General features: G+C 38.7%; 1 protein-coding gene across 1 annotated transcript in view; it reads left to right on the forward strand.

Annotated features, from left to right (window-relative positions):
• The window catches only part of DNAH8 (dynein axonemal heavy chain 8), a 335,116-nt gene that overhangs the window by 20,063 nt on the left and 293,854 nt on the right, over window positions 1–21,199 (forward strand). Inside the window, exons 4-9 of the mRNA XM_069564262.1 lie at window positions 2,404–2,488; window positions 4,622–4,773; window positions 6,307–6,496; window positions 6,989–7,152; window positions 15,281–15,457; window positions 17,759–17,872. Coding sequence (XP_069420363.1) covers window positions 2,404–2,488; window positions 4,622–4,773; window positions 6,307–6,496; window positions 6,989–7,152; window positions 15,281–15,457; window positions 17,759–17,872 — 882 coding nt within the window. The remainder of the gene's footprint in view (window positions 1–2,403; window positions 2,489–4,621; window positions 4,774–6,306; window positions 6,497–6,988; window positions 7,153–15,280; window positions 15,458–17,758; window positions 17,873–21,199) is intronic.

Here is a 21,199-nt window from a genome sequence, read left to right on the forward strand (position 1 = left end):
GTTATATCAGCGTCTCTTGCTGTGGAGCATGCGCTCTAGGCTCGTGGGTTTCAGTAGTTGCAGCGCACAGGCTCAGTAGTTATGGATCTCAGGCTCTAGAGCGAGGACTCAGTAGCTGTGGCACACAGGCCTAGTTGCTCCATGGCATATGGAATCCTCCTGGACCAAGGATTGAATCTGTGCCTCCTGCATTGGTAGGCAGATTCTTATCCACTGTGGCACCAGGGAAGTCCTAACTTAATTTTCAATAAAATTACTGTTAACTGCTTGAGCTTGTCATCAAGTCTAGGATCAGTGAAAGTCACAGTTTCTCAGGTCACCAAAGTTCCATGTGGGAATGTGGATGTGGCCAAAGATGGCTTTAAAGGCATGCAGGCTGTTAGCTGAGTAAGCCCCTGTGCTGAAGGGCCTTGCGCTTGGATTAATGATCTCCTATTGCCATCTTGAAATTATTAATAATTTTTAAACATTTGGTTCTGCATTTTCATTTTATACTGGGCCCCACAAATTCTGAAATCTGTACTGGCTATGGGTCATACCACCCAATGGCAATAGGATTCTCTTTGCCATTCTCAAGCTGTTTTGTTTGTTTGTATTGCTTTTAAAAAATTAGTTATTTATGGCTGTGCTGGGTCTTTGTTCTGAGTGGGCTTTTCTCTGGTTGTGTAGAGTAGGGTATACAGTCTAGTTAGAGTGTGTGGGCTTCTCACTGCAGTGACTTCTCTTGTGGAACATGGGCTCTAGGGAGCGTGGGCTTCAGAGTTGCAGCATGTGGGTTCAACAGTTGCAGCTCCTAGGCTCTAGAGCACAGGCTTAGTTGCTCCAACACATGTGGGATCTTCCTGGATCAGGGATGGAATCTGTGTTTCCTGCATTGACAGGTGGATTCTTTACCGCTGAGCCACCATTTGTTTCAATCTCTCCTGGCCGCCTTTCCTTACTATTTTGGCTCCTCTGACAACTCTGTTTGTGTGTCTGCCTGTTCTCCTAGTAGAAGAAAGTAACACGAAACAGCCCTGTACTCATCACTGAGCAGATGACCAAGAGATGAAGGAAAGGCAAATTTCTAAAAAAAGTGTTTCTTAGATGGCGCAGGCTTCAGGCCTGTCCCAAGAACCATTCCTGTGCTTGGTTAGGGAGGAAACTATACAGGTGATCAACCTTGTTTCACCTGGAATTTGTAAGGCCACATAGTTGGTTGACTTCATAATTGGAATCCCAGTAGCTCTGCAGAAGTTTTAGGCATAGACATTGGGACTAGGCAGTGCCTTCAGAGGAGGACTGATGCTAGGACTTGGGAGATGGATGCCTACAGAGGTGATACTATCACCCTTAAGTATTGATATTTGCCCCCTGGTTTTCTTGACTGGCATTTTCTGCTTGGAGGAAGTTTTTCTCACTGGCTAGCATGCTGGAGTGCCTGGTGGCTGCAAACCATTCCACTTGTCATTCCAGGGGTATGTCTTGGATTTGGGTTTATGTGGTTAAGTGATTCCTTAAGACTATCATGGACCAGGTCAGATACTGCTAAGGTAGCAAGAAATGGGAAATCTAGGATTAAGGGAAAATTCAGGCCAAGAAAGGTGTTTCCTTAAGAGTTCCTTGTAAGCTGCAAAGCCACAGTGGAAGGAAGATCATACAGCCAGGAATGGAGACAAATGTCACAATCTGGGAGAGATTAGAGTGTTTATTTCATTACATGTTCAAAGCCAGGACTTATAGTAGATTGGCATCAGGGTTAGTGGATGCATGAGGAAGCAGAAGGAATAAGGATCAGGGGATGGTACGTTTTGTTGTGTGGTTTAGGAAACTGGGTGTATGAAGAACAGGTGTGGTGGTTCATTTGTTGGCTTTCAGATCCATTCTCTTTTACTGTTCTGTTACCTGAAAGATGACCTTTCTGGAATCTACCACGTGCCCTTGCTCTCTTGCTTCCATGTGGCTCAGCCTCTGGGAGGCACCAGTAAGAGACTGGAGGGAATAGGGGGAAGAAGCCTGATCCTTCCCTCCTTGGCCTTGTTTCTGGCCGTGTTCTCCCGAGCAGTCCCTGTCCCCCAGCTCCTCCTTTCAGCCTGCTTCCTGCTGTTCCCCCGTGCCCACTCTTACAAGCTTTGAGGTCTTACTGGTTTTCCTCTGTTGGTTTATTTTATTATAGTTTCCTAGTCATTTTATTGGGCTTCCCCAGGTGGCTAAGTGATAAAGAATCTGCCTGGAATGCTGGAGACCTGGGTTTGATCCCTGGTTGGAGAAGATCCCCTGGAGAAGGAAATGGCAACCCATTCCAGTATTCTTGCCTGGGAAATCCCATGGACAGAGGAGCCTGGTAGGCTACAGTCCATGGGGCCACAAAAGAGTTGGACATGACTTAGCCACTAAACAAGTCATTTCTCGTTTACTTAACAGCTGGACCCATTTACTTTCTTTTTTATGAAAGATGGTTGTAAGACACTGAAATTTTTGTACCAAGAAGGAGATGTACCTGGTCTTGGTAAGTATGTTCTACAAGGGTAATGTGCCAGCTGTTCATGAATGAATGTGAAAATGTAGCATATCTTTTCTCTTATACATAGACAATCCTATGTTTATAAAGGAAATTATCAGGAGCTTACAGGATTACCATAATGATTGAAGAAGAAAACATCCTTATAAAAGTCATTGACTTCCCCTGCAAATATACATTTTCACTAGGGTTTAATAGCCTTTTCCCTGAAACAGGTAGAGAGCCATTCTGTACACATGTTGTCAGATGACCAGAAATAGTCAGGAAACCACCTGAAAGCACAGCCGTTGCTCCCTATGGTCCTAGGCGAGCATCCTGTGTCTGCTGCAGCTGTAGTTGGAATATCTGGCTTTCCGTGCTTTCCACATTATTCCAAAAAGAATTGCTACTTTACCAGGTTGGTAAACTTTTGTCTTAATAAGTAGGTACATGGCCCATCCTTTGCTCTTAGGCTACTTATCTTATAAATCCTGTGGATTTTACCTTCACTGTGTCCCCTCTATTGGTTCTTTCTTGCTTTCCTCCTCTGCTGCCTTTAAACTAGGCTCATATCTCATGCCCGTCTCTGGATTCTAGATCCAAAAATAGTATCTGTTGTCAGATGCCCTCTCTGAAGTCTACAGTACTTATTCTTGGTAAGTAAACCTTTTATTAGGCCCAAACTCTTCATTTATTGCACCAAGGCCTGTCATAAGCTGGACACACAGTACTTGCTTAGTTGCACCTCCTAGTCTTCTCTTGGGAGAAGGCAATGGCACCCCACTCCAGTACTCTTGCTTGGGAAATCCCATGGATGGAGGAGCCTGGCAGGCTACAGTCCATGGGGTCTCGAAGAGTCAGACACGACTTCACTTTCACTTTCATTTTTTACTTTCATGCACTGGAGAAGAAAATGGCAACCCACTCCAGTCTTCTTGCCTGGAGAATCCCATGGACGGGAGCCTGGTGGGCTGCTATTTGTGGGGTCACACAGAGTTGGACACGACTGATGTGACTTAGCAGCAGCAGTCTCCTCTTAACCAGAACTTGCTGCTCCCTCTAAGTCAGTCTTCATTGTTCTCTGTTCATACCAGAGTCATTTCTGTGCCCCTTTCTCCACTCTCTATCCTGACTCTCTCTGAATGCCCTTCTCTCCACCTAGACAAATACTACCCTTCTTTGGGATCACTTCATGCATTCTCTTTTCTTCAGAGCCTTCCTAGAGTTTTCCAAACCATGTCCATCACTATCCTCCAAACTCCTATCTCTTTTAAAGTTTGCACTGTAAAATAGAACACTTGATAACGTTCTTCTGTTTTCATCTTGTTGTTGTTGTTCAGTTGCTCAGTCGTGTCTGACTCTTTGAAACCCTGTGGACTGCAGCACAGCAGGCTTCCCTGTCCTTCATTATCTCCCAGAATTTGCTCAGAATCATTGAGTCAATGATGCTATCTGACCATCTCATCCTCCATCTCTCCCTTCTCCTCCTGTCCTGAATCTTTCCCAGCATCTGGGTCTTTTCTAATGAGTTGGCTCTTCACATCAAATGGCCAAGGTATTGGAGCTTCACCTCTAGCATCAGTCTTTCCAGTGACTATTCAGGGTTGATTTCTTTTAGGATTGACCGGTTTAATCTCCTTGCAGTCCGAGGGACTCTCAAGAATCTTCAAACACTGAAGATAGATACCTAATTAAATGATAAGTTTTCATTGAAATTAGCTCAAGGAAGGATTTCATATAAGTTGGGTGCTGTGAGAATATTTAGCAGGGGACAGGATCTTCTTAGCGGAGTCACTGAAGGTTTCCCCGAGAGGTGGCATTCTGGCTAAAATATGTAAGATTAGCAAGGGTTAGGGAGGTAGAAGGTGGACAATGGGATGGCAGAAGAGTTTGCATGAAGGCCCTGCCTGAGGCCAGGCCGGAAGGAGCAAAGTGCAGAGCTCAGGGAAAGGCACCTGCGGAGGTGGCAATGTTAAAATTTGCAATTACTAACATCTTTTTGTAGGCAAAAAATTTTATCCCACAATCATATTGAAAAGTTCTTATAATAAAGTGAGGCAAGGAACACCAGTGTAAGAATCACAGAAATTTATCACATTTAATCAGTTATGTGATATGTTAATTTCTGACTTTTGTTTTCAGAATGTGGTCGAACTATTGCTGGAGCAACCAAAGGGGCAAAAATGATGAGATTGTATGTAGACAACGCAGCCCCGGAGAAACTAAAAGGACAGTGTGTATTTTTTGTTCGCTGTCGCAACGATATCCCTATAAATACTAAAAATATTCAGGAAGTATGTTTACTTTTTTTCAAATATATAGTTAAATATTTTTGCCAGCTTTATTGTGATACAATTGACATATAACACTATGTAAATTTAAGGTATGCAAATAATTTATTTAATACATTGTGAGATGATTACCAGCACAGCATTAACTTCATATAATTAACTACTTTTCTTTTTTGGTAATGATATTTAAGATCTACTCCCTTAGCAACTTTTTTCTAAGTTTTTTTTTTTGATGTGGACCATTTTTAAACTCTTTATTGCACTTATTACAATATTGCTTCTGTTTTATGTTTTGGTGTTTTGCCTAAAAGGTATGTGGGTTCTTAGCTCCCCAATCAAAGATTGCATCCCCTGCATTAGAAGGTGAAGTCTTAACAACTGGACTGCCGGGGATGTCCCAGCAGCTTTCAAATATATGATATGGTAATTTATGCTTTTGAACTGTGGTGTTGGAGAAGACTCTTGAGAGTCCCTTGGACTGCAAGGAGATCAAACCAGTTCATCCTAAAGGAGATCAGTCCTGAATATTCATTGGAAGGATTGATGCTGAAGCTGAAACTCTAATACTTTGGCCACCTGATGTGAAGAACCAACTCACTGGAAAAGACCCTGATGCTGGGCAAGATTGAAGGCAGAAGGAGAATGGAACAGAGAATGGAATGGTTGGATGGCATCACCGACTCGATGGACATGAGTTTGAGCAAGCTCCGGGAGTTGGCGATGGGCGGGGAAGCCTGATATGCTGCAGTCCATGGGGTTGCAAAGAGTTGGACATGACTGGAGTGACTGAACGAAACTGATTGTTGACTGTGGGGCTTCCCAGGTGGTGCTAGTGATAACGAACCTGTCTGCCAATGCAGGAGCCACAGGAGACTCTGGTTTGATCCTGGGGTCGGGAAGATCCCCTGGAGGAGGGCATGGCAACCCACTTGAGTGTTCTTGCCTAGAGAATCCCATGGACAGAGGAGCCTGGTGGGCTATGGTCCATAGGGTTGCAGAGAGTCGGACATGACTGAAGTAACTTAGCATGGCACATTGTTAACATAGTCACCATGTTGTACATTATATCCCCAGAACCTAGTCATCTTACAACTGAAAGTTTGTACCCTTTCACCAGCGGTTTTTTTGTGTCAAATTTCTGAGCAGAAGGCTAGTTTCATTGTTCTGTCTTTGCGCTGACAGTTTTCTGGTCTCCTTTTCATAGACACAGCAACTGTCAACCTAGAACTTTCTTTCTGCAGGAGGCTTAATTTCATTTCCCTCACATTGTGTATGCTCCAGGCCATAACTTCTTCCCTAGGCAGAATTTAAAGCACCAGGGAAAAAAATGTTTGTTTGATGTGCAAGCGTCTGAATGGTTAAATGCAGGCAGAATATAAATTTATTGATTTTAGAACCCTAATATTCACCACTTAAGTTTTCCTAATAGTTTATAAGATGTATTATCTATACTTATTGCGATGTAAAAATAGATTTTGGTTTTCAGTTCTTAATGGGACCAGCATATAAAATAACCTTTGAACATTATCCTTTCAGGAAGTGCTATTTACTGTTCTGGATGCATCAGAAGGACTGCTAGTTGGGATTAGAAATATGCTGGCAAATATATTTCTACCAGCTATTCTTGCAACAAATAATTGGGGTGCTTTAAACCAGTCCCAGCAAGGAGAATCTGAAAAACACATTTTCATTGAAACCATCAACAGATACCTTTCCTTTTTAGATGGTAAGTATAATATTTAATGTTTAATGATTGTTACAAATAAGCAAATTAGCTATAAGATATGTTATTCAAAATAAACTTTAGAGAAAAAATTTCCATCTTAAAAGATGATGTTAATCAAAGTAATTATGGGACCTAGAGGTAAGACATTTAATCATTACAGCTTCTCTTTCCAGGAATTTTTGAAGGCATAAGATACATTTTCTTTTATATTTTCTGTTGAGGAAGAAGTCTCTTCCTATATTATTTGTGAAAATTTTTACCATATTTAAAAATATATACTTTATTATTAACTCTCTTTAAACTATAAATCATCTCATATTGATAAAAATAAATAATTTAAATAATCATAACACAGTCTAATGATCAATTAGAATTATACTTCTATAAAATATTAAATCTCTAACATTTTAGTAATTACAGCTTGAAATCACACATTGATGTTTAACACACTGACATTACCATCTCTTCTCAATATTATTTTTTCCCTTTTAGGTGCTAGAATAAGTATTGAGGGAACAGTTAAGTTAAAAAAAATAGACAATGTTGATTTTTCCAAACTGCACACCTTTGAAGAAGTGACAGTGGCAGCGAGCAATTCAGAAACTGTTCGTCAGCTAGAGGACGTGCTGATGATATGGTACAAACAGATCGAACAGGTGAGCTGGCTCGAATGACTTCATCAGATATGGACTGTGGTTCTCATCTGTGTCCTAATCATTGCATTTTGTTCCTGAACGTAAAGGGAAGAGGAGCCTTCCAGATTCTGCTATGAAATTCAGCCTGTTCTTGATTCCAGAACAAAATCATTGTTCTCCTTGGACCATTTAAAATCACCTTTAAGATATTTCTCTCTTTAAGGAGGAAACCATAACAGTATGGCTTGAGGATGAATAAAGAATCAGGAATAGCTAGCATTTATCTGCAGTATTTTATATATTGTTTATGCTTTTCATTAGAGAGAGAGGAAAAGTACACAATGAAGAGCCCATAGCCACAATGCTAGATAATTAATAAATGCTTTTTGGTTCATCAGTGAAATTGTCTGTGTTGACAGAGAGGTTCAAACTAGGCTCGTTCATATTAGTGCTACACTTGCAAGTCTGCAGCTCTGTGGCCAAATACATCTTCTCTGTCAGTAAGAAAAGCAGTGATAGAAATGGTGTCACATTCTGTGAGGTGCCAACTTATACTACAAAGGCTGCCCCAAACCAGATACTATATAATTGCTCTAAATAGACTCTAGAAACCAGCTCACAGATCTCCAGTTCATGAGCACAGGAGAGTGGAACTGGAGAAGAAAATCTTTAATTGAGTGAGGACTAGGGGAGAAAAGTCTTGAGCAAGCGAGAGTTAGAGAAAAGCATCTCTGATTTTACCTCTCAGAGCTGCTAGAAGGAGGGAAGTGTAGCTAGAGTGGAGACTCTGGAGGAGTTTTGGAAACTCCATCAAGGCCTGGATGCTGACCCTAGAATTTGCTTCCAGGTGTCACTAGGTATGGAGAAGGCAATGGCACCCAACTCTAGTACTTTTGCCTGGAAAATCCCATGGACGGAGGAGCCTGGTAGGCTGCAGTCCATGGGGTTGCCAAGAGTCAGACATGACTGAGTGACTTCACTTTCACTTTTCCCTTTCATGCATTGGAGAAGGAAATGGCAACCCACTCCAGTGTTCTTGCCTGGAGAATCCCAGGGACGGGGGAGCCTGGTGGGCTGCTATCTATGGGGTCGCACAGAGTTGGATATGACTGAAGTGACTTAGCAGCAGCAGTAGCAGTCACTAGGTAATAAAAATGAGTATTTGTCTACTTCCAGTTACCTTTAATGCCACTGAGGAAGTAGGGGAGTTGTAAGCCATTGTAGAGATCAAGCTCTGTCCTGCATAGAGCTGAGGAGATCTCCTCCAGTTTTCATGATCAATCAAAATATATCTTCTTTTATAAAAATGAGCGAGCAAAAGATAATAGCTTAACGTGAGGATATTAGGCAACTTGAAATAAGAAAATCAAGTTGGCCAACTGCAGCAAATGGTCTCCAGTTAAGCAGAATCAGTGCAAGAAATCATTAAAAATTATATCTAGGACGTCCTTGGTGGCACAGTGGATAAGGATCTGCCTGCCAGTACAGGGGACATGTGTCCGATCCCTGGTCCAGGAAGATTAGACATGATGTCGAACAACGGAAGCCAGAGTCTGCGTTCTAGAGCCTGTGCTTCGAAACAAGAGAAGCCACCACAATGGGAAAGCTGTACACTGCAAGGAGGAGTAGCCCCCGCTCACCACAACTAGAGAAAGCCCACGTGCAGCAAAAAAGACCCAGCGCAGCCATTAAATAAGTAAATATTAAAAAATTACATCTAAGATAAACCCGACCTCTTGTCATACACAAAAATTGATTTAGGATGGATCATCGCTAAAACTAAAAGAAGAGATACATGCAACAAGATGAATGAATCTCAAAAACACGCTGTGAACAAATCCAGCCTTGAGAGAGTAATGTGAAAAGTAGAACAAAAACTATAGGTAAATCAGAACATTATGTAGGGCTATATTAGTATCTAATTAAGACAGATGGAAAACCCAGAAGCCATGAAAGAAAAACCTGACACATTTGACTACCTAAAAAAATTAAAGTAATATCCATATGGCAGAAATCACTGTAAGCAACATTAAAAGATAATTGACTTTCTGGGAGAAAAATATTATCAGCATGTGTAACAAAGAGTTAGTATCCATAATATATAAAGAACTTGCTCTTCTTTGGGATTGGAATGAAAACTGACCTTTTCCAGTCCTGTGGCTACTATTGAGTTTTCCAAATTTGCTGACATGCTGAGTACAGCACTTCAATAGCATTCTTGCCTGGAGACCCCCAGGGACAGTATGAAAAGGCAAAAAGATATGATGCTGCAAGATGAGTCCCCCAGGTTGGAAGGTGTTCAATATGCTACCATGGTGAAGAGTGGAGGGCAATTACTAATAGCTCCAGTAAGAATGAAGTAGCTGGGCCAAAGCTGAAATGATGCTTGGTTGGGGACGTGTCTGGTGGTGAAAGTAAAGTTAGATGCGGTAAAGAACAGTATTGCATAGGAAGCTGGAATGTTAGGTCCATGAATCAAGGTAAACTGGATGTGGTCAAGCCGGAGATAGTAAGGCTCAATATCAACATCTTAGGAATCAGTGAACTATGATGGATAGGAATGGGAGAATTTAATTCAGATGACCATTATATCTATTACTGTGGGCAAGAATCCCTTAGAAGAAATAGAGTAGCCTTCATAGTCAATTATAGAATACAGTACCTGAGTACAGTCTCGAAAATGACAGAATGATCTTAGTTCATTTCCAAGGCAAACCATTCAACATCACAGTAATCCAAGTTTATGCCCCAACCACTGATGTCAAAAAAGATGAACAGTTCTAGGAAGACCTACAAAACCTAGAGCTAACACCAAAAATATAAAAATAGGATAAAAAGAGATGTCCTTTTCATCATAGGGGATTGGAATGCAAATGTAGGAAGTCAAGAGATACCAGAATAACAGGCAAGTTTGGCCTTGGAGTACAAAATGAAGCAGGGCAAAAGCTAACATTTTTGCCAAGAGAATGCACTGGTCATTGCAAATGCCCTCTTCCAACAACACAAGAGATGATTCTACATATAGACATCACCAGATGGTCAATACCAAGATCAGATTGATTGCCCTTTGTAGCCAAAGATGGAGAAGTTCTATACAGTCAGCAAAAGTAAGATCAGGAGCTGACTGTAGCTCAAATCATGACCTCCTTATTGCAAAATTCAGGCTTAAATTGAAGAAAATAGGGAAAACATGTAGGTCATTCAGATATGTTCTAAATCCCTTATGATTATACAGTGGAAGTGATGAATAGATTCAAGGAATTAGACCTGGTAGACAGAGTTCCTGAAGAACTATGGATGGAGGTTCATAATGTTGTACAGTGTTTTTGAGATGATTTTGGAGGTAGTGACCAAACCATCTCAAAGGAAAAGAAATGCAAGAAGGCAAAGGAATTGTCTGAGGAGCTTTACAGATATCAGGAAAGAAGAGACGCTAAAGACAAAGGAGAAAGGCAAAGATATACCCAACTGAATGCAGAGTTCCAGAGAATAGCAAGGAGAGATAAGAAGGCCTTCTTAAATGAATAATGCAAAGAAGTAGAGGAAAGCAATAGAATGGGAAAGACTAGAGATCTCTTCAGGAAAATAGGAAATATCAAAGGAACATCTCATGCAAGGATGGGCAGGATAAAGGACGAAAATGGTAAGGACCGAACGGAAGCAGATGTAGATGATTTTCTGGAACTCTCTTGCTTTTTCGATGATCCAATGGATGTTGGCAATTTAATCTCTTGTTGCTCTGCCTTTTCTAAATTCAGCTTGAACATCTGGAAGTTCACAGTTCACATACTGTTGAAGCCTAGCTTGGAGAATTTTGGGCATTACTTTGCTAGCATGTGAGATGAATGCAATTGTGTGGCAGTTTAAACATTCTTTGGCATTGGCTTTCTTTAAGATTAGAATGAAAACTGGCCTTTTCCAGTCCCATGGCCACTGCTGAGTTTTCCAAATTTGCTGGCATATTGAGTGCAGCACTTTAACAGCATCATCTTTTAGGATTTGAAATAGCTTAGCTGGAATTCCATCACCTCCACTAGCTTTGTTCGTAGTGGTGCTTCATAGGGCCTACTTGACTTCGCATTCCAGAATATCTGGCTCTAGGTGAGTGATCACACCATCATGGTTATCTGGGTTATGAAGACCTATTTTTGTTTAGTTCTGTGTGTTCTTCCCACCTCTTCTTAATATATTCTGTTTCTGATATTGTAAGATATCTTAATATCTTCAGTGATCTGTTGGATCATTGAAAAAGCAAGAGAGTTCCAGAAAAACATCTACTTCTGCTTTATTGATTATGCCAAAGCCTTTGACTGTGTGGATCACAATAAACTGTGGAAAATTCTGAGAGAGATGGGAATACCAGACCACTGACCTGCCTCTTGAGAAATCTGCATGCAGGTCAGGAAGCAACAGTTAGAACTGGACATGGAACAGCAAACTGGTTCCAAATTGGGAAAGGAGTACATCAAGGCTGTATATTGTCACCCTGCTAATTTAACTTATATGCAGAGTACATCATGAGAAACGCTGGGCTGGATGAAGCACAAGCTGGAATCAAGATTTCTGGGGAAATATCAATAACCTCAGATATGCAGAAGACACCATCCTTATAGCAGAAAGCAAAGAAGAACTAAAAAGCTTCCTGATGAAAGTGAAAGAGGAGAGTGAAAAAGGTGGCTTAAAGCTCAACATTCAGAAAACGAAGATCATGGCATCCGGTCCCATCACTTCATGGCAAATAGATGGGGAAACAATGGAAACAGTGGCAGACTTTATTCTTTTGGTCTCCAAAATCACTGCTGATTGTGACTGCAGTTATGCAATTAAAAGATGCTTGCTCCTTGGAAGAAAAGCTCTGACTAACCTAGACAGCATATTAAAAAGCAGAGACATTACTTTGCTTGACAAAGGTCAGGATAGTCAAAGCTATGGTTTTTCCATTAGTCATGTATGGGTGTGAGAATTGGATTATAAAGAAAGCTGAGTGCTGAAGAACCGATGCTTTTGAACTGTGGTGTTGGAGAAGACTCTTAAGAGTCCCTTGGGCTGCATGGAGATCCAACCAGTCCATCCTAAAGGAGATTAGTCCTGAATATTCATTGAAAGGACTGATGTTGTAGCTGAAATTTTGGCCACCTGATGCAAAGAACTGACTCATTGGAAAAGACTCTGATGCTGGGAAAGATTGAAGGCGGGAGGAGAAGGGGACGACAGAGGATGAGATAGTTGGATGGCATCACCGACTCAATGGACATGAGTTTGGGTAAACTCTGGAAGTTGGTGATGGACAGGGAGGCCTGGCACGTGCAGTCCACGGGGTGGCAAAGAGTTGAACACGACTGAGTGACTGAACTGAACTGAACTGAACTGAATGATGTCATCCATTTTCTAACAAAGTTGTTTCTACGTTTTTGTCCTATTACAAACAATAATAATGTTGATACATCTTCATTGAATATCTTTGTTCAGGTCTTGTTTGCACTTGTTCAAGAGTTTCCTAGGGGATGGCTGAGAGAAGTACTATAGCAGTCTTTTATTACTAACTGCAAAGCCTTCCAAACAATGGTTATATTAATTTATAATTTTTTACTTAAGTAAATGAGAGTTTCCATGTCTTCAAATCTTCCATTACACTAGGAATGTCAGATTTTTAATGGTTGTCAGTATGTTGGGTGTGAAATTGTATTTTGATATATTTTACATTACCCCAAACATTGTTGAGGCTGTGCTTTTTTTTCTTTTTTTTAAATTTGGGTGTGACATGTGGGATCATAGTCCTCGGCCCCTGCACTCAAAGAGTGGAGGTTTTTTTTTTTTAATTTATTTATTTTTTATCGAAGGATAATTGCTTTACAGAATTTTATTGTTTTCTGTCAAACCTCAACATGAATCAGCCATAGGTATACATATATCCCCTCCCTTTTGAACCTCCCTCCCATCTCCCTCCCCATCTCACCCCTCTAGATTGATACAGAGCCCCTGTTTGAGTTTCCTGAGCCATACAGCAAATTCCCATTGGTTAGCTATTTTACATATGGTAATGTGAGTTTCCATGTTACTCTTTCCATACATCTCACGGTCTCCTCCCTTCTCCCCAAGTCCATAAGTCTATTCTCTAGAAAGAGTGGAGTTTTAACCGCTGGACCACCAGGGAAGTCCTGAGGTTGTGCATGCTTAATGGATATTTAGATCTCTCCTTGTTGAATTGGCTGTTCTTATCCTTTACCTAGTTTTCTTTCAGATTGCTTGATGACATCTTACTGAATTGTTGAGACTCAGTTTGAATAATGTTTTCAGGCTGTTCATCTTTTATTGCTCCCTATTGTGTCCTGAATTTTCAGTTGGTATTGGTGTCTTTAGTCATGTGGAAGTTTTACATTTTAATGGATGTATGTGAGATACAAATGTCAATCTAGCCTCAATTTAGCTACCTCCAGTGACTAGAAGCTTTGTGCTTTTTGTATTTAGGAAACACTTTTCGTACTCTCGTGTTGTGAAGATATTCTCCTAAATTATTTATTTTAAATGCTGAAATATACAAAAATGAGTAACAAATGAATAATACTAAAAATTAATAAGGTAAATAAATTATTGTAAAATGAACACCTGTGTACCTTTTGCAAGTTAAGAAATAGAGCATTATCTGCACCGTGCAATCTCCATGCATTTCTCTTCCTAATTTTAACTTCTTTTTCTTCCAGTGGTTACAATTTTCTTGACAGTTATGATACTCCATTCCATGTCTTTCTTTATAGTTTTGCCCCCATCCTCTATATCTTCTTTAAAGGTTTTGCCATTTTTTTTAACCATTTAAGCTTTAGTGTATCTGGAATTATTTGTATCTGTGTATAATGTAAAGGCTTCCCCAGTGGCTCAGCAGTGAAGAATCTGCCTGTGGTGTAGGAGCTGCAGGAGATGTGGAAACGATCCCTGAAGAAGATCCCCTGGAGGAGGGCATGGCATCCTATTCCATGTTTCTGCCTGGAGAATCCAGGGGCCTGGTGGGCTACAGTCCATAGGGTTGCAGAGAGTTGGACATGAAGGAAGCATGCACGTATAAAGCGAAGTAGGAATCTAATTTTGTCTTTCCGTATAGTGAGCCAGTTGTCCCAGAGCTGTATTTGGTAGTCCATTCTTTGCTGACAAATTTGTGTTATGTATCAAGTTTCTAGACTCTTTTATCTATCCCATTGGTCTACTTGTTTGTTTTTTGCATTCATACCATACTGCATTGATTTCTATTGCTTTTTACTAAATCAACATTTAGTATGCTAATTCCCTTTCAAGTGTTTTTGTTCAGAATTACATTATTTCTGGTTAAATGTTCTCCCAAATTAATTTTAATACTAGTTTGTTAGGTATCATGAAAAAAAGCCTTGTCGAGATTTTGACTGGAAATTTCATTGAATGTATACATTAATTTAGAGAAAATTGCCATTTTTATATTACTGAATTTCCCAATCCATGAACATGGTATATTTCTCCATTTATTTATTTATTTTGTGTGGTGAAAGTAAATTTTCTAATTTTCTCCAAAAAGATCTCGTACATCTTTTGTTAAACTCTAGATATCTTAACGTTGTTGCTATTTATTGTAGCATATGCTGTCATTTTAGAAATTACATTTTTAGATTGTTAGATGGCTTGTAAAGAAATGATACTAATATTTAAATACATACAGCCAAAACCTTACTGAATTGTTTGCTTTTATTAGTTATAAAAGTCTGTCTTTATATATTCTTGAATTTTTAAAATGTGGCCAACCATTCCATCTGTGATTATGCCATTTTTGTTTTTTTTTTTTCACAGTTCTTGTACCTTTTGTTTACTTTCCTTATATTGTTCTGTGATCTCCATGTCCAGGTTGAATAGAAGTGGGTGGTGATAGTGATGAAATTGTCTTGTCCTTGGTTTCAAAGTGGTATTTTCTAAAATTTCATTTTTAAGTATGATGTTTGCTGTTGATTTTTGGTAGATACTCATTATCATGGTAAAAATATTCTCTTCTAGTCTTGGTTTACTAAGAGTTCTTAATATTATTCAGTGTTGACTGTCATTTATACTTTTAACTTTCTTTAAAAAAGTGCAAATAATGAGATTTTAAAAGAAGAAAGTAACATTTCTAAGCTGTGAACTTTTTTGATTACAGGTACTTATTGAGAGTGAGCAGATGAGAAAAGAAGCTGATGACTCGGGTCCACTCACTGAATTGGAACACTGGAAACGCATGTCAGCCAAATTCAATTATATCATTGAACAGATTAAAGGGCCAAGTTGTAAGGCTGTTATAAATGTGCTTAATGTTGCACACTCCAAACTCTTAAAGGTAAAAGGCCTTGTGTTTTAAAGTTAGGTATACTTCAAAATAAACAACTGGAAAATTACCCTTCTTGAATTGCTTCTTTGCATCATATACTTGGCATTGTGTATTTAGAAATGCTAAAACTTTGAGTAAGGCTTTCTCATATACCATAATTACTTCCAGAAGAGGAAAAGGAAGTATAAAAGTGAAGATTTATTTCTCAATATTTCACATACCAATTTTGATAATACTAGTATAGGGTGATTGCCATTTATTTTTAAACTGTTTTTGAAACTGTAAATTGTTACCAGCTCATTGAAATAGATAACTACAAGAAAGTCAAAAGCAAAAATGTCCTGTACCGTACATCTCACCCCACTAGTCTACCTCCTTTCCTGGAGGTTTAATGGTTTGGCTTGATTCTTTCCAGGTTCTTTTCTGTTTCTTCCTAATACATATATAAACACACACACACGTTTGTTTTGTGTCTCTAATTTTTAAAAATTGCGCAGTGTCATATTCTGTTTTTCTTTATCTCCCTCTTCTCCTAGTAGCACATCTTAGAGATTTATGCCTGTCAGATCAAGCTGTGTAGTTTTCCAGAAAATTAATGCACCAGGTTCTAGCTAATCATTTTCCTATTTTTAGACAGTGAAATAGTTTCTTTTTTTTTCAACAATCTCAAGGTAAAATTCACATGCTGTTCATCTCTTTCATCTAAGGAGCAAAATTCAGTGGCTTTTACTGTAATCATAGAATTGTGTAATCATCAATTTTAGAATATTTTCATTACTTCAAAAAGAAACCACTGTACCTTTTAGCTGTCACTTTCCATCTCTACCTGTCTCTTTCCCCTCACACCAGTCCTAAGTAACCACCAGTCCATTTTTTATCTCTGTAGATTTGTAGATTGGACATTTCATATAAATGGAATCATATAGTATGTGGTCTTTCGTTACTGGTTTCTTTCACTTGGCTTAATGTTTTCAAGGTTTATCCATGTTTTAGCATGTATCAGTACTTATTCTTTTTCACAGTTGAATAATATTCCATTATAGATAAACACCACAATTTGTTTATCAGTTTATAAATATTTGCATTGTTTCTTCTTTTTGGCTATTATGAATAATGCCGCTGTGAACATTTTTATACGGATTCTTGTGTGGACATTTTCTTGTATATGCCTAAGAGTGGGATTTCTGGGTCAAACACTAGCTCTGTGTTTAATTTTTTGAGGAAATTTGTTCCTTTTTTATATGTTCACAAACATTAATACAGTTAAATCTTCTACGTGCCTACAATCAAGTATTTTCCTGGGGTATATACTCTACAACTTTGTTAGTATTTATTATCAGTTTAAAATTTTTTGTGCCAGTCTGACATGTAGAAAATGGCTAGTCATATCTTGGCTTTTGCTTGTTAATAGTGAAGTTGAGTATCTTTTAAAGTTTACTGGCTCCTTGCATTTGTTCTCCTGAGAAATGTTGGTTTATATCTTTCTATCATTGAAAAAAATTTCAGATATTAGTTTGTAGGTAGTATTATTTGTCCTAATTCTGATAGTTCTTTACTGCTGTGGCTGTTTATCAGTGGTTATGTATATTGCATGAGGTAAGTCTCCATGGTTCCTGAGCATCTCTGTACATTATTACTGAGTATGAGAAGGTCACTTTGCTGATAGGGATATTTTCTTGGAATAATGTGTTCTTCTAATAACTTGACCCATTCTTGAAGACTCAGCATAATGTAATGTCACAAATAACTAACCTAGAAAAGTACTCCAGGTAGAAGCACATCTGGTTGAAGCCTACAGACAGAATATTAATTACAAAAGTAATGAGACTTAAGTCACTTAAGATATTTATAGTAACTATGCTGCGGTTGCTGCTAAGTCACTTCAGTCGTGTCCAACTCTGTGTGACCCCATAGACAGCAGCCCACCAGGCTCCCCCGTCCCTGGGATTCTCCAGGCGAGAACACTGGAGTGGGTTGCCATCTCCTTCTCCAGTGCATGAAAGTGAAAAGTGAAAGTGAAGTCGCTCAGTCGTGTCCGACTCTTGGCGACCCCATGGACTGCAGCCTATCAGGCTCCTCCGTCCATGGGATTTTCCAGGCAAGACCACTGGAGTGGGGTGCCATTGCCTTCTCCACTATAAGTCTTAAATAATATGAGAAAAAGGTATGTTAATCACATTTAAATATCTACTATCTTAGTATATGTATGGCCAGGGAAGACAGCTTGAATTTCTTGGTTAAATCTTAGCACATGATAGACCTTACTGGTATATTTGGATGTTTCACAGGACTCAAACTTTCTTTTCTTAGAACTGGCGTGATTTGGATGCAAGGATCACAGATACAGCTAATGAATCAAAAGATAATGTCAGATATTTGTACACTCTAGAAAAAGTATGTCAGCCTCTCTATAACTATGATCTAGTAAGTATACTTTTTAAAGTGTAGCTTTAAAAATTAGCGTGTTTACTGTGGGGGGAGGAGAGGGTGGGCTGAACTGACAGAGTAGCATTGAAACATATACATTACCATATGTAAAATAGATAGTTGGCGGGAGTTTGCTGTATGACAGACACCTGGAGCTCAAACCCAGTGCTGTGACAACATAGAAGGGTAGGATGGGGTGGGAGATGGGAGGGAGGAGGAGGAGGAGACATATGTTTGCCTAGGGCTGATACATGTTGATGTATGGCAGAAACAGCACAATATTGTAAAGCAACTATCCTCCAGTTAAAAATCAATACAGTTTAAAAATTAGCATGTTTAAAATCATATGTGTATATTGGGAAAAATGTGTACTGCACAAAAGTTATTTAAAAGATGTCTTTTCCTATTATATATTTGTAATGAATCATAAACTATGTTTATTATTTTAACCCACATTTAAATATGTGGCATTATCATAACTATGACCTCATTTATATGTTGAGCAAGACAAATATATTAATTGTTCATTGCTTATAACAGATTATACCAGAACTGAGTGACTTAAAAGAATAAGCGTTTATTATATCACAGTTTTTGCATGTCAGGAATTCAGGCACAACGTAGCTGAATACATCTGCTTCAAGGTCAATCATGAGGCTGCAAAGAAGCTGTGGGTTGGGGATGTGATCTCTTCTGAAGGGGAGACTGACTGGAGAGGGTCTGTTTCTATTGCACATCACAAGGACCTATGCGCAGAACAACTCACTTACCCTAGAGTGAGCAAGAGAGGCTGCTCAACCAGCATTACCCTAATAATACCAAAGCCAGATAAGGACACCTCAAAAAAATAAAATTACAGGTCAATATCCCTGATGAATATAGATATAAAAATTCTCAACGAAACAGTAGCAAGCCAAATTCCATAGCACATTCAAAGAATCACACACTATGACCAAGGGGTGTTTATTTCTGGAATGCACAGATGGTTCAACATATGCCAGTCAATAATTGTGATACCTCATGTTAGCAGAATGAAAGATAACATGTGATTATCAATAGATGCAGAAAAAGCATTTGATGAAATACTACAAAAATTCTCAGTAAATTGGGTATAGTAGGAATGTACCTCAACATAATAAAATAATATATATTCTTTAAAAATCATATAAAAATAAAATAAAAATAAGCATGCTGAAAGAGAATATATATAAATTTTATAATGTTCTATGTACTTTTCTATATATTTAAAACTTTTCACTATAAAAAGTAAACTTGGAAGAAAATAACAATGCTTTTTATTGTTACCAAGACCTCAGAGTTTTAAGGTATACTAATTTCAACATCATGATTCAAAAGACTTGTTTAAAACTATATAATTTTCAAATCATTTAGTTTTGGTTTTACTTCTTTTCATCCTAGTAATTTAAAAAACTTTATTCAGTGAGGATGAGGGATGATGTTATTTCTCAGTTTATTCCATTTTTTGTTGTTTTCCTTAATCATTGGTAATGACATTCAAGTGATTTAATTCTACCCAAGAGTAGAAATGTTAAGCAGACTGGTGACCCACCCTTCACATTCACACATACAATCATATGGAAATTGTATAAAATAGAGGAAAAAAGCTTTGTTCAGTTGCTCTAGCCATGGATGTACTTTATTACTATTGTTATTTTGTTATTATTGAGCTTCTGACATTCTTTGATGTAGGAATATTTTGAACGTTATCTTTTAAAATTAGTGACGTACTATTAGTATTAGGTCTTATAATTTCTTCCCGCTCATAAGCCATTTCTGTGGTTTTAAAAATTCTTTTTTTCCCTTCATTTTCTTTATTCTCATTAAAAGCAGTTGCTGTTGAGTTTGTAACTGCCAGTTGAGCAGGAAAAGTGGATGCATATGCTTCTATTTCTTGTTGATAAAATTTTATGAATTTTGCGTTTCATGTTTTCATCCTGGTATTGCACTATAGGCATATCTACTCTTATCTATTTTATGTATAAAATGTCTAAACTCTATGTATAGTCAAGAACTGTGCACCCAAGGAGCTATTATTATAAATAATAATGTTTAAAATTCAGATGAAGGGCATTTTCCTGGTGGGCCCATTTGATATAATCCCCAGGCCTTTTTCATTCTTTATAAGGTTGCCTTATTGAGGGAGGAAGGAATTCTAGGCATATTTTCATTAGAATCTTGTTGATGTACAGATAACGATATAATATGAAAAGTGATGATACTAATTTTCATAAGCCACATAAAATTGATTTAATTATGTCTTGATGCTTTTGAATGGTGGTGTTGGAGAAGACTCTTGAGAGTCCCTTGGACTGTAAGGAGATCAAACCAGTCCATCCTAAAGGAGATCAATCCTGGGTATTCACTGGAAGGACTGATGTTAAAGCTGAAACTCCAATACTCTGGCCACCTCATGCGAAGAGCTGACTCATTTGAAAAGACCCTGATGCTGGAAAGATTGAGGGCAGGAGGAGAAGGGGACAACAGAGGATGAGATGGTTGGATGGCATCACCAACTCAATGGACATGGGTTTGACTGGACTCTGGGAGTTGGTGATAGACAGAGAGGCCTGGTGTGCTGTGGTTCATGGGGTCGCAAAGAGTTGGACACGACTGAACAACTGAACTGAACTGATGTCATGATTACACCTCATACCTACGACATGTAGTACCCTCATCAGTGGTTGTTTTTCCTGGTTTTATTTATTCCACCACCATAAAAAAAATCTTTTTATATATTTTAAATTGTCCTAACGATTAAAAGGCAAACTACTGGAGGTCAGGAATACCACTGACCTTATCTGCTCTTCCATAGTGATTTGCATCAAGGTTAAAAACAGGATCTCAAAATCTCAGGCACATAGCTATGCTTATATTAGAGCTGTGGGACTTGGACAAGGTATTTCTCCAGATTTCTATTTTCTCATTTGCAAAATGGGAATAGTTAATACTTTATAGATTCTGACTCATTTTTTTCACATCTCACATTTAATGTACTCAGAGTACATTTTATAGCCAGTCAAGTTTTATGAATCATTGTGAACATTACACCATCTGAGATGATTAGTTCTTTCCTGGGGGGGGGGTAAGTGTATGTTTTGCTTTTGACAGTGTTAGTGTGAATTCAGATGGCAGTGAGTGAGCACCAGCTTGTGGTACAAAATCTCAGAAGAGTTTATTTTCCATCGCCTCTCGAAGAGCAGGATTGGGACACATAGGCTTTGCTCCTATCTTTCTTCATGGGTTGTTAATTTCATGCATAGTTTGGTGGCTTAGTTTTTTGTGGGAGTTAGACTCCCTGTCTTG

This window comes from Ovis canadensis, chromosome 20, assembly GCF_042477335.2.
Source record: "Ovis canadensis isolate MfBH-ARS-UI-01 breed Bighorn chromosome 20, ARS-UI_OviCan_v2, whole genome shotgun sequence".
Lineage (NCBI taxonomy): Eukaryota > Metazoa > Chordata > Mammalia > Artiodactyla > Bovidae > Ovis > Ovis canadensis.